The sequence below is a fragment of the Alligator mississippiensis genome, chromosome 3 (assembly GCF_030867095.1).
Source record: "Alligator mississippiensis isolate rAllMis1 chromosome 3, rAllMis1, whole genome shotgun sequence".
NCBI classification, from domain to species: Eukaryota; Metazoa; Chordata; order Crocodylia; family Alligatoridae; genus Alligator; species Alligator mississippiensis.
This window is the reverse complement of record NC_081826.1, coordinates 112986568-113006573: the sequence shown is the minus strand read 5'-3', so window position 1 is coordinate 113006573 and position 20006 is coordinate 112986568. Positions and strand designations below refer to the sequence as shown.

Genomic DNA, 20006 nt, shown 5'->3' with positions numbered 1-20006 from the left:
GTTAAACATCGTACAGACAGAGCTCAACCTCTATCACAGATTTTGATAACCCTTTAGTATTTTTCTTTAAAGACAATTCCTAGGTTTCTCTTCAAGTTGTTACCCACTCTGTCTCCATTCTGTGTCCCTTCCTCCTTCAATTTGTTCTATTAACCTATTTCTTGTCCAACCAGTTTCTATGATTCAAGAGTATTCATTCCCTTTTTAGTTCCATTTCCTCCCACATTTTGTCCCCTTATGTTCTGCTTCTGCCTTGAGTTTCTCCCCCTCATCTCCCTAACTTGTCATCACTCAGATCCATTAACTTGGGCTTCTCCCAGCATTAAGTTTTGCATGTACATCTCAGCTCCTGGCCACTAATGATTTTCAAAAGTACATCATCAAACCTGCTAATGAATTAGTGGCTGCCACGTGCAGTAGCCCCAAAGAATTACTTGGGCCAGAAGCTTTCTTCAGCTACAATAGACTGTATTGTTTCCTCTAACCTTCCAAGGGACAGCTCTGCATTCATACAGCTAAAAGAAAGGGTTACTTTCATGAAACCTTGCGGACTATTTTGGGTTTCCCCTGTGCTATCTTTTCTATAAAGTAAGAACAGATCAGTATAACCATGAGCAACACATATTTGGTCCTTTCTACCCCCCATCCCCCCAAAAATGTTCACCTGTGTGCCTTGATATAATCATCCTTCAAAGGGAAGAGCTGCTCTTCTACTTTGTCCCAACGCTCCAAACAGCTCCACAGCCAATCAGGGTTAACAACATGGAGATCTTTGCAGTCCTGAGCTTGCCGTACTTTTTCTGTGCCTATTATGAATTCAAACAGAACAACATTACAGTGTTCTGAGTGGAACAGAAAGCAGCAGTTTAGGTGCACTGTATAAGGCAACTGGCTATACTAACACAACTTACAGGCTATGTAAAGATTAAAAAAATCATATTATCCACACTGCACTAGGAATACTATTTTGTAAAATCCCCAGCACCATTTGTACTTCATAAGCATTCTGCTGAAATTCACTCAATATGGGAAGTACAACCAATGAATATATAACAACTGTGCAAACACACACATGATCAATATTGAGTAAACGAGAAAAATAGGAACAAGAATTTGAGTTGCACATTTCCACAAACTTCCTTCTGTATCAAATTTATCAGTCTAAAGCAGGGGTGGCCAGAAGCAGCTGCTTCAATACTTCTAAAAGCATAATAAGTTACTTAACATTGACAAGTGCAGTTAAGACTGAGTATGACAGTCAAGGCCAAAGCCACCCCCTTTCATTTGCCAGAAGTTTGGCACTCATAAGGCAAAAAACAGAAGCATGGACTACTTAGCATAAAAAATAAAATTACACAGAAAAGATCAACAAAGAGTTAGCATGCACTTTAGGCAAACTTGTAAGCAATGGAAAGAAAATGTTTCTCAGAAGAAATGCGGTCAGAAAGTGTATTTCATAATCCAGCATATAACTAAGCAAAACCTACCACCACAAAGCAAATCACCTAAGAGCAAAAGATCAAGCAAAGCTCTGACAGTTCTTTGGTGAGATCTCTAGCAAAAACGACACCACCATCATGTACAAAAATAACGCAGCCTCAAAAATATACGATGAAAAAACTAAGAAGGTAGAAACAGGAAGCACATTTAAACTCAGAGACAAATAAGTCTACAACAAAGGTGACTTGAGAGAGAACAAGAGAGACTTTCTACTCCAATGTGTGATATGTGAAGGAGTGAAAGTCTGATATTTTTTTTTTTTTAGCACTGACCAAAAGCATCAAGACATGCAGATAAACTCCCTAATCCTTGGACTAGGTACAGAAATTACAGAAACTGCTTTAAGTGATCAGAAACTGGTTTAAACGTGTAACAGATTATAAATTCAGCACATATAAACCAGCTTCAAAATGGCAGAAACTGGTTTACGATAAACCTGATTGAATGTAGTATCAGACTTAACTGATTTAGGTCAAATTGGTTTATGGAACTTCTGTCCCAGACCCCTTCCTGGTTTAAGTTAAATCAGATTCCCCCAGCATCCCAGCATGCTTTTCAGTCCTAGGCTAGGCTGGGTTGTCTGCTCCAGAGCAGACCAGGCCTGGCCCTATCCCTCTCCTCCCTAGCTGGAGCTCCAGCTGCCCAAGGAGGTGGAGACTGCAGGCACAGCAGCATCTGTCTGGCTTCCCCCTGCTCCCCCCCTCCTTGCTGCTCAAGAAGGGTTTTCCCAGCACCAGGAAGGGGGGGGGGGTAGGTGTGTGTGGGTCCAATTTATTGGAATGAATGCAGACAGAACAGTGTCTGCTTAAGGCTTTTTGGAGCTAATCAACAGGCCAGCTGGTAATGTCCCTCTGTTCTTCATTAAAAATGCTTTGCAAAAAGCTATTTAAGAAGAGCTTAAACTAATGAGAGAGGGGCTTTGTTTGCTTGATGGGCTGATAAGCTTTGTGTTCGATAAGCTCCCTGCTGGCTTGCTGTCAGTGTTCAACTGGGGACAGAGAGGTGTGAGAAATTACCTGGTTTGCAATGAATGCAGTGCCAGTCAGTTTGCTGCAGATGGTATGAAGAAGCAGGGACAGGGAAACTGAAAAGCTTGGTATCATCAACAGATGCACGTAGTCCCTATAAGGAGTCCTTCTCCCCCACCTCCCAGCCCTCCGCTTCAAAGTCCTAGCTGGGAGCTGGCAACACACCCTGCCTCTTGAGCAGCAAGCAGAAGGGTAAAGCCTGGAAAGGACTGCTTCCCCTTCCCCCTCCCCCTCCAGGCACACCCCAGCTGGGGACTGTGCAGGCAGGGTTGGAGTTTAAACCGCTCCCTAGTCATAGTGTCCTGCTAGGGCCTGGCCATGCACTCCCTCAGCTCAGCATTGAGGAAGGGAAGGGAGGGCTACTCTAGCACCCCCCAGCTTACAGCCTGAGCCACTGCAGGCATGTGCCTGTATTTTCTGAATCAAAAGTGAATGTCTAGTTACTTGCAAATCGGTTCAATCTCTGAAGGTTAGACTACCCTGCAAGGACCGAATCAATTTAGGTTCTGGCTTTTTGAATGTCTGTCCCCAGCCTGGGAGACACAGCAGAGAGAGCAAACTAAAGAAGAATCTGTCTGCAAGTCATATATGAATGCTAAATAATAAAACGAGGGACAGAATGACACCCACTCCAGACAGACAACTGAAAAATACTCCTGAAATTATTTTTACACTTTGTAAATACTTCCAAAAAGAAAAATTAGTTTAATTCACATATCTGAAGAGAAAGGGCACTTTGTGCTTGAAAGCTTGTCTCGTATCTCTCCCAAATATACAGCTGGCCAAGGATATCACCAAAAAAAGCCCTTGCCTCATTAAAAACAGCTACAGTCCTCTTCCATGCCACTGGTGACCATTGACCAATATTCATTTCTAATGTCAGCTACACAGTGGTAAAAACAACATTCATATAAATTTTTATAATGCTACTTTGTATCATTTGGAAACCAGAAATAAAGCACACTCACAATCAGCAAATGATATTCAAACTTGGCTTAAAATTTACATTTCAGCAACCATTTTCCTGGGATGGAAAACCCAGTTCTTGAAGGTAAGGAATACAATAATGCACCAAGGAACTTGGGGATTCTAGTCATGGATGCATTCAAGTAGCTCAGATTGAGAACAACACCCTCCCCATATCTACTCAGCTTGTTTTGTTCCTGTGGAGAAAATGTGTGAAGTTTAAGAATCCTTGAGCCAGCTCTACATCTAGTAAATGGATGTGACCCAAAGAAACAGAAAAGTTAAGCTTCTGATGAACAGCAGAAAGCTTAGAATGTGGAATAGTGAGGTTAAAAAAAAGAGTAATATTTTCCAATTTCTAGACCTAGAGTTAAGAGGACAGCAATTAATTCGGTGGTTTTAACCTAGTTCTCAGGTGTTTTATCTGCATGACTAACCATCTAACAATCTGACTTCACTTTTCACTGCTTAAGGCAGTGGCAAGATCTGAAATTACAGTTTGTCTGACATAAGCGCAAAAAGCTTGAGGGGGAAAAAAAAAAAATCTCACTATGAATCTTTCTGAATTTAGCTATAATGGTTTCCCTTCCTTAGCATTAAAGCTTACATTAAAACTGTAATGAACCCTTTGCCCAGTTCTCAACTGTTAGCTTATTAGGTTACAAAAATCTTATAGTTTGGAGCAAGAAGAAAATTAATATCACTAGTACATTGAAAGAGAACATCTAACCTTTGAGAAGTCAAACAGTAAAGTCTTTTCCCCCTGTACACTCCTACCCCCTCCCTTTTTTTTTTTTTTTTTTTTAAAGATTAAAAAAAAACCCCAAAGAAACCAGGAATACATCTTTGGAGATAAATTCTAGTCATATCCAAAGAACATTTTTCACAGATTAGTGGCAGCAAAAGAAACATTTCAATGTTTGGGGATTACAAACTGAAGAACTATAACAAATTAGGTGTCTTCTCCCACACAAATCCCCCTGATACTAAAAAACTAAATTATGTTAGATTCTGATCCTAAATTAGTTTTTTAGTTGCATTTTATCAGGGCTTTCTAATGGTTTAGAAAGGCTTTGTTTTAATTTCTGGACATGCAGGAAGTAACACTTTATGGCTGAGACTCCGCTAGAAAATTTTAATCATTAGAGATCCAACAATGCTGATGCCAGCAAGTGGTTGCTGTGCAGGAGATTGTAGTGATTCCAGAAAAGACATTCGGACCACTTTAGTTTCCTGTTTAGGAAGGAAAGTTATCAACATCTACTGACAACTCACACTTACAAGGATGCTATAGCATGCAGAGTAAGCATGTTTTCAAGTCTATCTTTGGTCATAAATTAGTAAATTTACAGCATCATGCAGACAACTGCTGTAGAAGTGGGTTTTTTTTTTTTTTTTGGTTTTTTTTTTACAAGATGGATACTTCAGAAAGGCCAAGGATTAGAGCAAAACCCTTAACTTCATTAAAATTATGCTTCTACGCAGGCCATATGGGAGAAGAATCAGGTTTGGATTATCAGATACAGGTTTCAGGAAGAGAAGATGGAGGAATTAGTTTAATTTGAAAAAAAATGCCAGATTCCAGATAGTGAGACAAAAGGAGAGCAACTCCTAAAGTCCATAGTAGGAATCAGGGTGGCAAAATGAACGTAAGTCTGAGAATGAGAAGAACAAATTCAAAGAACCTGATTTAAAAAAAAACCAAAAAAAACCCGAACAGGTAGCGAGGAGAAAGTTGGAGCATTTGAATGATACATTCACTTGCATGCAAAAAATACTAGCTATAGTCTTTTGGCTATATTAAATTTATCATACATACACTGTGATAATTACAAAGGATGAAGTGACTTCTTGTATAAATTCGACCAGATTAGGTATCTCTGGCTGATGCAAACGGGACATGAACGTAGGAAGATAAACAAATTCCAAATATCTGAGAGGAATGAAGTCCAGTGCTCAGATCTCAAATGACAAAGGACATGCCTTGATTTCATTTTCATTTGTAACAGATTTTAGAGGTTGTTTTCTCAGGCATTTTTAAAATAAAATTCTTAGAGTGAACACTTGCCAGGCTCCTCAGTTTTATTGCCAGTTAGTGCTCAATCAGTGCTCAAGGTCTCATGCAATTGGTTTGGTAAGCCACTGCCTATACAGATATGTCTAGTGCTCAAGGATGCAAAAGCTTTAACATACAGTACAAACCAATATAGCAGTGTTTTACTGAATCTATGGAAGGCCTGAAACAAGAGGAGCCAAGCACCTCAATAGTGTTTAACCCTCAAAACTAAAGATAGCAACATGAGCAGTGAGCTTGCTTATCCAAAATTGCTTCTTTACCCACTTTTCCCTACTCAAGTACCAAGGCTTTCTGCTTCATCCTTGACAAGGTTTACAATGTTGAAAGGACACTGCATGTTTCAGCATATTTAAAATTAAAAATAGCACAAGATAAACTGTATTTATTTAAAATTTCAACTGTAGCCATTTTGTGTCCCGTCTTCAAGGGATACTCAGGTCAGTCCGTAAGACTATTTTACAAATCTAGATCAGAAAGAAATATTTCCACAATTCCTCTCCTTTTCCTTTTGGCATTTGCAGGATAAGAACTCGGTATTCCTCAGAAACCTCAGCTCTGCAGCACCTGTGGAAAATGGGACTCAACTTACCTATTTTTTTTATCCAAGTATTACCTTGCAGAATTGAACTTTCTATGTTCAGAGCTAACTATCCACTGAACATCTGCAAACCTGTGTCAAAGATGTATTTTAAACCTGACACCCCTTTAAAAGCTATTAAACTAAATGAGAAACCAGCTTGACAATTCATTTTACCCTTTTCATTGACAGACAGTTTTGCCTCCTTCAATTAATTAATTAATTATGGATTATCAGAGCCAAACTCAAAAGGAACACAAGATTTCTGAAAGCCTAAGGGCAAAGGAAGTGCCAGGGTTCTAGAGTCCATATTGCTGTTTGATCCGAACTACCATTTTCATATTTTACTTGACATCCCAATTTTAATATATCCTATTCGTGACAGTCATTTTGTAATTAGGTTATATGTTTGTCACATACTTTAAGAAAAGTGTATGGACTTTAGAAAGCTACAAAAAAACAAAAAAAACTAAAACAGGATGAAACAATTAAAATCCTTATTCATAGAAGTGGTGGCACTTTGTTTCTTTGTTTGGGGTAGAAGGGAGAGGGGGAAGGGAAGGGAGAAAAACATTGGGGCCTAAACAGATTTAAATCTTCCTATTTTATGTCTACTCCACTAAAATGCCACAGGCAAGTTTTTTTGTTTTTTTTTTTAAAAACAAACAAACTAGTTTTTATCTTCTAACTAAAACTCAAATCTAAAAAGCCAACTAAAGTACTTCACATTTAATAAAAGTAGTAAAAAGAATACAATTTATTTTCTGCAACTGGTAGTTCAGTCATTCCTTAATAACCGATTTGTGAAAACAATGCCATTATCAACAGCTACCCAGTCCAGTAGTAACACGTATAGCTGACGTTAGGTATATCTATCATCCAAAACATATATACACTACAGATTTATACTAATTGAGAAAAATTACAAGGAATAGGTTTGGTCCTTTCCTCACAGAATTAACAAGTCATATTCTGAATCATTAAGACAAAGTTTCTGTAATACTCCAGTCCATGTAACTACAGATGTTTTCCCTATTACACAAAAGGAAAGCCCCTTTTTTTCCTTAAGGAAAAAACAATGATTTTAGACATCAACATTTAGAGTCACACAGGGTAAGATCTAAGGATACCTTAAGTTTCCTACAACATCTTATGGAAAGGATGTTTCAGCTGAGTCTTGAAAAAGTATCCTAGAATTCTTCTTCACTGGAATAGTGAACGTAGTTGTGTTGGGCATAGCAACACCTAGATCTTTTCCCTTAGCGCACTCATCCAAAAGATTCCAGGCTTAGCCAAAACAGCATGGTTTTTTGGCACCTCACTTCACTGGTTAATGAAAATTTTTATTGAGAGAGAGTATTATATCAATAAACGCTTGTGACGTACTTCCGTATATAGTTCATTGTTCTGCTGGTCAGGCATAGAAAGAAACAGTATGCAATAATGCATACACTTAACTACATGGTTTTCTTTTTCTTCCTTAAACACAGAGAGATAGCCTAAGGAAGTATTTCCAACTCCTAAAATCCCATCAATAAGAATATCATTCCAGCTAACTCCACACAAGAGACACAAGGCAATTATTTCCATAAACTTGTCCCCAAGGATTTTGAGCTTTAAGTGCAGCTGGAAAACTTTGAGATTCCAAGCCTCTCACACCTGATTTTTTCTTGCCAGTTTCCTCTGTTAAATGTTCCTGCCTGACCCAATGAACATATAATTAAGTCTACTTTAACTAGCAATGTCCTCTGAGAATACCAATGGTGATGGGCATTCTTGCTGAGGGGTGTCCTGGAGTACTGGCCAGATAGACATTCTTAAAAAGTTTAATATTAAAGTGTTGGGACAGACTCATAAAAGCCACTTTCCTCCCCACCCCTGGTAAATAGGAAGCTTCCCTTGATGGGTTAAGAAGAAGTTTCAATCTGTAGAAGGTAAGCTTTCATTTTAAAGAGCTTTCAGAGACTGAATTAATGAAAAGCTTTTCTTCCCACCGAGAGGTTGTGGACAGAAAACTGCCAGCCCTTGTGATGCTGTCCATCATCTTTCCAAACTGCAGAAGAGGAAAAAGTAGTTAGAACTATCAGAATTATTAGTGGGAAACCCATCAACAAAGCAATGCCAAAACCATTTATTTTTAAATTACCAGGTTCACTTTCCCAATATTTGAGAGAAACACTGGAGCCATTCTTTGGGGAGAACCAAAAACTGAGGCTGGATGGAAGAGATTCTCTTCCAAGTGGGAAGAAGAGAAAGCAAGTAACCAGGACAATGAGTTTTATTCAAACGTTAAAAGAGAAACATTTTTGTTTCTCCATTACTAGCAGCCCAGACTTATCTGGCCTCTTTTGCCCAGATAAATGACCTAGCCCTTCAGAAGCAGAACCTTGGTTGGAATCCATGTGTTCTGGAGTTCCTGACTGAAGAACTGCTCCGTGACAACATGCTCCTACCCTGCAACAGCCTTTGGCTTGCTATCAATATTATATATGGATATTTTCTCTCTTTTTGCACATGGATATTTCTCTTTTTCAAAGATACTGATAAAAATTATTTGATGACTGTTGTGGTTGTACCAATGTGCACCCAAATTGTCAGAAGCCTGGAAAACCTCCAGTGAAGGATATTTTACAATGTCCTTTAAGCACCATACTTTAACTTATTAAAGTTTTGCCTCAGATTTAATCTAAATTTGCTTTTCTGCGGTTTCAATCCCTTGGCTTCATGTCCAGGCCCATGACAAAAGAACAGTTCTCTCCTGCTTCTTTATAGCAGCCTTTCAAATATTTGAAAGCTGCCCTCCCATACAGTCTCCTTAATCTCCATTCTCCAGCTAAACATACCTAGTTCTCTTAAGCTTTCCTCAGATGAATAGACTTCCAAAGGCTTGTCCTCTTTGTTTCTCTATATCCTTCTTAAAATGCAGACACCAGATCAGCGCAAACTATTCCAGCTGTGGCCCAAACAATGCCAAGTAGTGGTACTATTATCTGGCATGTCTTGCTTGCAATACTTTTGTTAAAGCAGTCCAAAATTGCATGCATTGTTTTGGGACTGCACTGCATTGCTGACTTGCATGAGTTTGTGATCCATCATAATACCCAGATGATTCTTGGGTTAGTTGTCTGCAACAGCCCACTGTATGTGTAGAAGAACATCTTCGAGTCTTTTGAAACATAGACACTCTGCTGTTATTACTCGGGATAACAGCAACACTCTTCCTAAGCAGCACACCAGAGCCCTTTTGTATAATTACAAGTTTCCCTTGCCAATCACGGTTTTGAGTATCCATGATTAATATTCTATATACCATTTTGGCTACCACAGTATATAGTTTTGAGCAACCACGGTTTTCCGTGGCTACGCATCACGGTTTTGCCAAGCACAGGAACTTTCAGAAACCTAACCTTAGTGGTTGGCGAGGGAAACCTGTATATTGCAATACCACCAACCTGTCTTAACTTGATGTGATGTGTGTTGGTCAGAGGCAGCCCCAAAAGGTTTACCAACAAGGTGAAAAAAATTTTAACATTGCTTCAATGTGAATATAATGGACAAAGTTTTAACTGATACTCTGAACCTGCAGCTGCTTCTCTGGCTAAATGTTTAATTAAATAAACAACAAAGTTTAAACCATATTTCAGCACCTTCTGAGCCGGTTCCTTTTTGTTGCTGCTGTTCACTATGCCTAGGTACAAGATGACATCTGCCATCCATTTGCAAAGATAATCTACAGAAAATCTAGAGCTACAACTTGACTTGTAACCTACAGAGAGATACACCTGGAGAATTCACACAGAAAGCGTAGCAGCACGCACAACAGAATGAGTACAAAAAGGCATGCAGACAGCTGCATAAGTACATGGAATACACTGATTTCATTTCATAGACATTAGGGCTGGAAGGGACCTCATAAGATCACTGGGTTCAGCCACCTGTCCAAGGGGCAGGAAGTCAGCTAGGGTCAACGGATCCCAGCAAGATAAATGTCCAAATATTTCTTGAAAGTGTCCAGAATAGGTGCTTGCACCACCTCTGGGGCGAGTTTGTTTCAGGCCTTGGGGGCTTGGACAGCAAAGAAGCTTTTCTTTATGTCCAGCCTAAAATGGTCTTGCAGCAGTTTGTGACCGTTGGACCTTGTCATCCCCAAGGGTGCTCTGGTGAACAGATGTTCCCCCAGATCCTGATGCACACCCCTTATGTACTTATAGGCTGCCACCAAGTTACCCCTGAGCCTGTGCTTCTCTAGACTGAGGCTTCTGCAGCTGAGCTAAGTCCCTCCCACCACAGGCCTCCACTTACTTCCAGCTAGGCTGGGGGTCATCAGGGGTCCTGAGGGGTCCCAGGGACGCAACGGGCTTCTAACTGTACTGCAAGGAACACATTCACACATAAAAACCCTGGACCAGAAGCTCAGAATTTCTACTCATAAGCCCAAGATGACATAATAACTACTCCGGTCTACAAATGGAAGGAAAAAATGCAAGTGTTGGAGTGGGGTTGAAGTCATGATGGTCCAAGATATCACTCACAAAAATCCTTGCCTCGTACAGGGGGAAAAAAAGAAGTAATTTCAGCCTCATGAAAACTGTGCAACTTTTAAGTGTCCACCTGTAGGTACAAGGAAGATGGCACGACTGTTCTTACATTACAGAAAACAGCCTTTCCGTCTGACATGGCTACAGGCATTTGTTAGACTAGTATGAAAAACAAGATGTTCCTGTTTAAGCAAGTAAAAAAAGATGACCTCATCTAAACATGCAAAGTTCCATGGAGGGAAAGTTATCTTTTCTGATTTACAGGATTCATAAGACAGTTAACATTAATAAAAAGAAAAATGTCAACTTCCAAATACTGATAAAGATACCAGCATAACAGCTTGGTACTGGTATTCAACTCGTGACTTCCAATAAAGCTAGCTACTTACAATTGGAATAAATTTCCTAGTATTAAGCCTCAAGAGCAGCAGTGAAATTTTATGCATATTCTGGGGAAGACACAAAGCCTTTGCAAAAATAAGAGAAAGAAAGATGAATTAATCTGCAATCATAAAATTGTTCCAATACAGTGTTGTGAATTAATTTTCAGTGTGATAATACATGTTATTCAACTGATGCAACAGCATATTAGTATAATTAAAACCTAAAGTTAAATCTATTATTTATATTAACAACTGACAGCAGTAGATGACTCACTGAAGGACGCACAGGCAGTGAAGACATTCGTAATAAAACAGGTCTTAGAAATTGAGTTCCACTTGTATTATTTTCCAAAGTACCATATGCTCATAACAAGATTATACACTGAAAACACTTTAAAGTGCATTAAACACTTCAGCTATCCTTTAATAACACTGAATTTACTAAATCACAAAAATTATAATTATACAAAGGAGGGTGATTGTCCAAGAGAATACTAAATATGTCCAGACATTACCTATTCAAGCAAGTCAAGGAGTATTCAGGTCCACTGTATACATATTTTTTAAACTACTACCAAGTTTACAAAGAATTTAAGGATATTTTCTTGGCTCCCTAGTATGTGACGCTGGTTTTGTACACAAGGAAACACCATAAATAAGACCTATCATTTGCATTGCAGTAGAGCCCATCAGGGGAATCCTAGAAAAAGTACTGCCCAAACATACTGCTCTTGTCCAGGAATTTACAATCCAATTTGAAATGTGGTGCAACTAAGCAACAAACAACAACAAAGACAAGAGAAGGGATAAAAAGGTGATGATTAAAATTTTGTAGGTACATTAGTTATTGCACAACTTTCATACCATGGGCGACTGGTGCTGCCTTAGTCAACGACCAGTTAGAGACCGGGGGCAGGGTTCCCCCGTGACCAGCACTCTCGGAAGTGGCCGCAGCACTCCCACTCCCCAGCTGGCACTCACAGCAGGGGGCACCGGCGCTCCCGCCTGCCCATTGCCTGAACGGGGAGCATGACCCCCTATACTGTTTCATGCAAAACAAATAGAAAAAAAGTGTTTGATCTGTGAAGCCTCCTGTACAGATCTTCCCTCCCTCAACTCAGATACAATTGTGTATCACTGGATGGAGGACAACAGGCAAAGCATAAATGGGTATTAAAGAAAGATGTAAAGAGTTGTTTAGAAAGCACATTCATGCATCAAGGTCAGGACATAAAAGTAGATGCCATACAACTAAGAATGGGTATTATAAAAAAAAGTGCTGCTAAAGGTAGGAAGCCAATTGGAAAACAAGAAGCACACTTTTAACTGGAGGAACAAGTTAATACAAAATGTATTTAAAAAAAAAAAAAGAGCTCAAGTGCATAGACAGATATTGCAAGGGTTTCGGTTGTAGCCATGTTGGTCTAAGGACATAGGCAGACAAGGTTCCTTGGGTGAATTTGATATCTTTTATTAGACCAACCCAAATGGTTGGAGAATAGTTATTAAGCAAGCTTTCGGGTTCAAAAACCCTTCGTCAGGCTAAGGAAGCTTCAGCAGTTGGTGTGTGCTCTTCCTGGATGGAGACAGACTCACACTTTGCAAAGTCACCAGAGATATGCAGAAAAATCATGCACACACACAAGCTCAAGTACTAAATTCATTATCACTAGTACACATTTACTCTTGTGGTCACACATTTCATAAGTAAAAGGTGCGAATCAAAAGATTTGAACTAACCAGCAAAACAAATACCCATAACACAGTTTAACTCAAACTGGGTACTCAGAGCAAATGTAATGTCACAGCCACCAGAACAGGAAGTTCTCTCCTGGTGGATGTTGGGATACAAAACATGAGGTTCCAAAAAGCTAAAACTTTCAGTTAAACTAATTAATTTTCTAGCTCTGAGAGTTCACAACAGCCTTCTGAACTGCAAGCTAATGAATGTCTTCAAGTCTTCAGACAGCTCCTATGACAAAAGAGTTGTCAAGTGGCAGCAGAGTGAACAAGAGCCTTGTTGGAAGTTGAAGCACAAGTTCTGTACAGATGCAAATCAATGAGAAAGCTTGAACTAGAAAACAGCCAATTCCACTGGACTCCTTCCCTTACCACCAACACATACACACACGCATGTGCGCACACACACAAAAATCCATCAAACAATCAAGAACACACTACTCACTAAAGCCTTCAGCCTTTTAGAATAGCAAGGTAAAAGGAGTAGCACATAAAAGTTTGGGTTGGGTTTTTTTAAAGAAAAAACCCCACAAAAAACCTCAGAAACCAATACTTAAGTTTTCTTTCATTATTTTCTACAGCCTCTTAGAAATTAAGAAAGTGTCCTCCTACAAATGGTGGGTTGGCTTTTTCACATCCACAAGGAAAAGACAATAAATAGACAATACAGTTACACAATTGCATACTGTAGTTACACAATATAGTTACACAACTTTATACTGGCTTCAAATACTAACTTACAGTGTTCCCCAGCGTCTGTTTAAATGTTTACCTCTTGTTAAGTTGTTAGCTCTCGCCTCACCAACCCCCTCTTTATCCCGCAACAAATGCAATCTAAAGCCAAATTGCCATGGAAGTATTTGATCCTGATCATATTCAGGATTGCTCTGCTGCAAGATCAGAGAGACCAGTACTCATAGGAAGCAGAGTCCCCTCGAAATAAAACGTTATGAATTAGACTTAGGAAAACTGAAGTCGCAAATTAAAACTTAATCTAGTAAGTGTTATGTATAAGACACCATAACATTTCTAATGGTGTGACAAATATTGTTCAATTCTTAGCTGATGAAAAGGAAAATCACTAATATCACAGAAGTTCTGGAGCAAGATATTTTCAACAACTATAGCAGAACACTATGAAGCATAAACTGCCATGGCCCTAAATTTTAGGGCTGCAAATCAAATACTGTACATTCACAATTTGTGAACTATCTACATGGGAAGCCTTAACTCTCATACATTCAAGCACCAGGGTCCCCAACTCCAGCTATTCTATGGAATATGAATATGGTATATGGAAGTGCCCATTGCATGTAATCCCCACCCCAGCGCCGACTCTTTCAGTCAGTGAGCCACTACACTGAATACATTTTTATTTCCTTTTCACTGCCAGAGCTGAGCTATGCCTTTCTTTCCCTTTTCCAATGATTCCTGTTATATCACCAGATTAAAATATCTGGCAAACATCACCAAACAGGAGCCTCAAACAGTTCATCTAGAATCCCTCTGCTGCCCCTCTCACAGCCTGTTGCATTTGATTAGTGTGGTCCCACCCTCCATGAGGTACAGCCAGACCAGGTTGTCCTCAACTCAACTGCATGTACATTTTTGGAGGCTCTCAAGACTCATGACAAAAACACCTGGTTCCAATCATGAATGGAGGCTAATCAGCACATGGATCCTTTTTTATTTTTTTTGGGGGGGGGGGAAGGGATCTGGAGTATGCACACATACTGAGCAGTGCTGAACTACTGATAATGCTGGATCCCAGCCCAATGAACCACATGATAAATCATCAGCCTTTTAGCTTTGGACTAATATCATGCATGGTTTGCAGGATATTTAAGTAGATACAAAAGTGCTGCTTAAAAGGGTGTTTATGAAGTACCTGTGCTAAAAAACTTTCAGCAGTTTCAAAAAAAGGTAAAATGAATTAGTTCTGGGTGAACTAAGTCTGTGGACAATAGTAATTTGCCTATATGCAAGTTACTACAGGTATATTTATTTTTAAAAAAAATCAATGTTTTCAGATTTGTTCCTCATTTCCATGTGCTCAGGGAGAACAGGGTCTGATAGTAGGGGGTGGGCAGGATGGGAAAGGGACTGAGGGGGGAAGAAGTTGTGGGGGCAGAGAGGCCCCCCAGATTTAAAATTTTCCCTACTGCAGCAGTGGGAGGAAACTGCAAGATAAAAGTAAAATTATGTTATTGAAACAGAATAATAATTGGGTAGCTAAAAGGTTTTTAGTCACAACTTCTTATAACCTATTTGTTTTTATCAACCCTTTAACTTTGACTACTCAATTTTTTTTGAACGGATGGGTTTGTTCGTTTCAGCCCCTCTGCCTCTTTAATCAAAGAGTAAGAACCACAACATGCTTCACGTGAGCCCTTTGACAGATCCTCAAACAAGATCAGAGTGATGTGTTCTTGATCACGAAACAGCAAAATACCTCTAAAGTGACTTATAGTTAATCCCAGCTCTTTTCCCTTTGTAATTCCTCCTTTAAATCAAGTTCTGCCTCAATTATGTTGAAACCTATGGTGGTCAAGTGTTCAATTAGCATTTCATATAACTAAAAGCTTAAATAGAAGAATACTGTTATTAGATCAATTTCACTTACATACCCGCCCTTGCAGCAATAAGGTGAGTTGCCTTGTTGGGATCTTCACCACTCAATACTAGGTTCTTCACGATCTTAGCACCAAGTGCTGTAGCATGGTAATGTTCCCGTGTTTTTTCTATGGGAAAATTTGTAGGATAGAGTCCACTAAATAGTATAGTTACATCTGCCAACACCTTGCTTTTCAGTTCTGGAACTATTTTCCTGATGTCAGGAATTTCTTCAATCTCTTTTTTCAAGAATTTATCATATTTTGTATAATAATCGGTGTGTACCCGAACAAGTATCTCTTCGAGGTATATTAAATGATCATCTTGATCTGTATCTTCTTCTTCTTCCTCCTCTTCCATACTCTGGTCTAAAGATTCACCCATTGTAATCCCAGATTGTTCACTATTTTGGGACTCTGTTTCAGCTTCCTTCTTGTCTGCACACCCATTTCCTAGATCGCAAAGGCTGTCCTGTTCACTTTCTTCTTGCACTACAAGATCAATTGTCTTTTCATGAGGATTTATGCTAGATGGACATTTTGCATCCCCAGAATGGTTCACCTGACCATCTTCTCTCCCACTGACATCAGTGCAACTTTCTTGCAGGAAACTTTCATCTTGGGTAGGTAGCTTTGACTTCTTCCAGCTTCTCTTTTCCTCATTTTCACTATCTGAGGCAGAAGTACTGGATGACTTCCTAGCATCTAAACCACTGTCACTTTCACTGTCACTAGAAAGTTCAAAGTCCAAGTCACTTGCTGCCTTTTCTTGGGTCTGCTGCTTGTTCAGAACTGTCCTATCATCTTGTTCTGGTGAAATCTGAGGCTCTTTAACAGTCACCAAGTCATCAGTCACTATACTGTCTGCTTTGTGATCAGTAGTATCACTTAAGGAATCTTGCACGTTAACTTTATCATTGGAATTCAACCCGCAGTTGGTAGATTCATTGCTTACAAAGTCACTACCATTTGTAGTACAAGTTTCCTTTGCAGAATTCTTGAGACCATTATTTTGCTCTTCCACACATGTAACAACATTCTTTGCTTCTTCAGAATCTTTTGCTGTTACCATTGTTGTATCTGATCCTTCTGGTGTTTTTGAAGAATGATTCACTAAAACACAAAAAGAATAAAAAGTTTCCCATTTATCCTTCCAATTAGATTTTTATGAAACCTTTATCATTCTCTCACCTACAAATTACTCTATTTACTCAAATATAAAATGACCCTAAACATAGGATGATCCCTAACAATTAGATTCTATATATGGAAAATGTATACATTTATTATAATTTTCTAGGTACAGAATCTAATTATTGGGGAGTTGCCGTGAATTTGTAACCTTCCCACTGCTACAGCAGGGAAAATAAATCTGGGGGAGGGGCAATTGCCCCCCAACTTCTTTCCTCCGCAGCCTTCCCCACCTTGCTGTTAGACCCTGCTCTCCCTGAGCACATGGAAGCAAGGAGCAAATTTGAAAACACTGACCTGTAAATAAACATACCTATAGTAATTTGCATATAGTACACATAGACTAAGTTCATCCAGCATTAACGCATTTTATTGTTTCTTGAAACTGCTGCAAGTTTTAGCACACATACTCCACAAACACTTTAAGCAGCACTTTTATACCTTCTTATATACAGTATGAACTGTGCATGATATTAGTCGAAAGCAAAAGGTTCATGATTTACCACCACTGGGCTGGGCCCCAGCAGTCAACAGCATTTCAAGCCTAGTCCAGCTCCATCTCATGGAGGGTGGGGCTACACTAATACGCAAAAGACAGAGAGAAGGCAAGAGAGATTTTGGTTGAGCTGTTTGGGAACCCCTTTGCTGATGTTTACCAGGCATTTAAGGCTGGTGAAGAAACAGGCATCATTGGAAAAGGGGAAAAAAAGGGTGCAGGTCAGCTGTGGGAGTGAAGAGGAAGTAAAAATATACTCAGTATAGTGGCTCACCACAATTTGAAAAAGCATCACCACTGAGAAGGACTGCCACAATGGACACTGAAACATCTTATACAAATAGGCTATCCTAACCTTAGTGGTAGGTTCCCTTCAGTTTGGCAGGCATCCTATGTGCAGGCCCAAATCCAAAAGCTTAGGGTTAGGATGCCCCAAAGTTTTGCTTGCTCTCAGCTGTAAGGCTGCAAGAGCAAGCTAGGGAGGTGTCTCCCATTTCCATGATGTGGGCATAAATCTAAGATCTTCCCACTCAAGTAGCAAGTGAGAGATTAACTATACATTACCTCTGCAGGTACTACCCCATTCCAGAAAAGCGGTTACCCGCAGTGACTAGGAAAGGCCCCTTAGTGGTCGTGGTATTTCCCCTGCCAAATATTTGAAGCCCCAGGTGGGGATGGAGGCTGTTTGCTGGTTGTAGGGCCACTTATGGTTCTTGACTGACTCATGGATTTTGAATCTATTTGGCTTGGAATATGAAAAATGTTCATATTTAAAAAAAGGTAGGTTTCCTTCAGTAGGGGCCATGTTTTGTAAGTTATGTTCTGTGTTAGCTGTATTTAATCAACTTTAGAGTTGGTTTCTGTTACTGAGCACATGCTGCTTTTGACGGCAGCTTAATGACAGACAATGTACTTAATTAGATTTCCTTGTAAGCAAATGCAAGAGGAGGGGTTTCTTCCCCCCAGCACTGATGGGGGAGAACCTCGTTTTGTATTTAAATAAAAACAGTAATTGTCTATATATACATTGGATGAAACATTTAAGTGCAAATTCAACATTCATAATTGGGATTTGTAAGAGGTCTTAAGGGACATCAGGAGGCCAACTTTTAATAAAAGTGCGATGTCTAGCTACCTTTAGACCCTTTTGAAAAATTCAGTTTATACCACTCTCATCACCACATTGTCCAGTTGACTCAAAAGTATTAAGTTCTTGTTAGACAGATTAGTATTATTCTTCTTGAGAAGGTAACCTACAGCCTGAAAAGGGGCTGATCCATTCCACATTTTATTAAAAGGGTGACGATTCCCTGCTTCCTTCCCAGCCATCAGATCCATTCTGCCTTTTACAAATAATCAGCCAGATCCCCAGCTCAGCTTACTCTGTCCAAGGGCTGAACCCACTGCACTATCTACTTACTATTGCCACTTAATTCAAGTCAAGTTAGTCTTGAGGCCGCTGCAACCATTGGGGCACCTTAAGATGCTGTAACAAGTCTCCTAGGTTAGTTGAATTGTTTTGTACCATTGATGATTCTTTGGGCAGAGTAACATGGTGGCACCCATCTCCTCTCTAGGCATGGATGGCCGTTGGCTCACAGGGAGCTCATCCACCCTTCAACGGGTCTCATTTTAAGTGCTGCTGCATGCCCACACACCCTCCACACTCAGGCAAGCCCAGGTGGGGGCACTGGTTTAGCTACCGACAACCCGACCATTGAATAGGCTGTACTGCTTTACATGGTACCAGATAGCAGATCAAGAGACTCCTGGCCTGACAAGGGCCACTTAATTAGCCAATCCAAACCGCTGTGCATCATACTTTTTGGTGGCACATTTTTCGGGGGGGGGGGGGGGGGGTGGTGGTGCGGTGCTGCATTGGTGTGGTAAGGGGGACGTGATGAAAGAACAGCCCTCTGCATACAGCAGGTACAACTAGAGTGGCAACAGGAAATTGGAAACCTGCAGTGGCAGCCAGTTTCAAGTACTAGCTTACCCTCAGAAAAACTGCCAGGGATTGCTACCCTCTGAGCTAACATAAAAAAAAAAAAAAAAATCAAGTGTTTATCTCAAGGTCATATAGGAAGTCTATGCTATGGCAGTACAACAGAACAGTCAACAAAACTTAAGTTCCACCTGTATTTTTTACTTGCCAGTTTTTCATTATACTTTAGAACACTTTAAAAACTGAAAAAAAATATCCTAATAAAGATAGGCTAATCAATCCCTTTATTATTGTGCCAGTGAGGTTAAATGAAGAGAGCAAAGGGCATAAAAAAGAATAAGTTTTTAAACACCTTTCAGAAAAGAGAATTTGTAAATTTATCTGTAACTAGAGAAAAAGATTTATCATCTAAATGACTATTTAGTTCTGCATCAAAAACAATATTAAAGGGTGGAATTATGAGCAGAGATTTCCATCCTTTATGAACAAAATGTGGTAATGTAACTTGACTGATTGTTGATTCACACTGCCAGTTAAGCATAGTGATCTCACACTTTAGTGCACAGAGGGACTACATAAATTAGACTGCTGATGCTGTTTAAGTTTAACTATACTAGCTACTATATAGATATACAGATAACTATGTCTATATCTATTGAGAGAGATGGATCTCTCTCATTAAGTATACTGTAAATCTCATTAAGTACAAGGTAATAAATAAATGTATGTAAGTGGCTGAAAAGTAACCTACCAGGCACTGGCTTTTCACCCCTATTTAGCTATCATTTTTCAAATTACTTAAGACTGCTAAACTTAAAATTCTGGTCTTAAATGCAAAAGGGGAAACATTTGATAGACAATGAAATACAATCTTGCAAGGACATTAATTGTATGCCTAAAATTTGCTTCCTTCCCAACTAACTCAGTGCCTTTGCCATCAGTGCTTTGAGGAC

General features: G+C 39.5%; 1 protein-coding gene across 1 annotated transcript in view; it reads right to left on the bottom strand.

Moving 5' to 3' along the window:
• Window positions 1-20006, bottom strand: part of CTDP1 (CTD phosphatase subunit 1) — a 187743-nt gene that overhangs the window by 131375 nt on the left and 36362 nt on the right. Inside the window, exons 8-9 of the mRNA XM_014606698.3 lie at window positions 15437-16534; window positions 665-806 (exon numbers count right to left, since the gene is read on the bottom strand). Coding sequence (XP_014462184.2) covers window positions 665-806; window positions 15437-16534 — 1240 coding nt within the window. The remainder of the gene's footprint in view (window positions 1-664; window positions 807-15436; window positions 16535-20006) is intronic.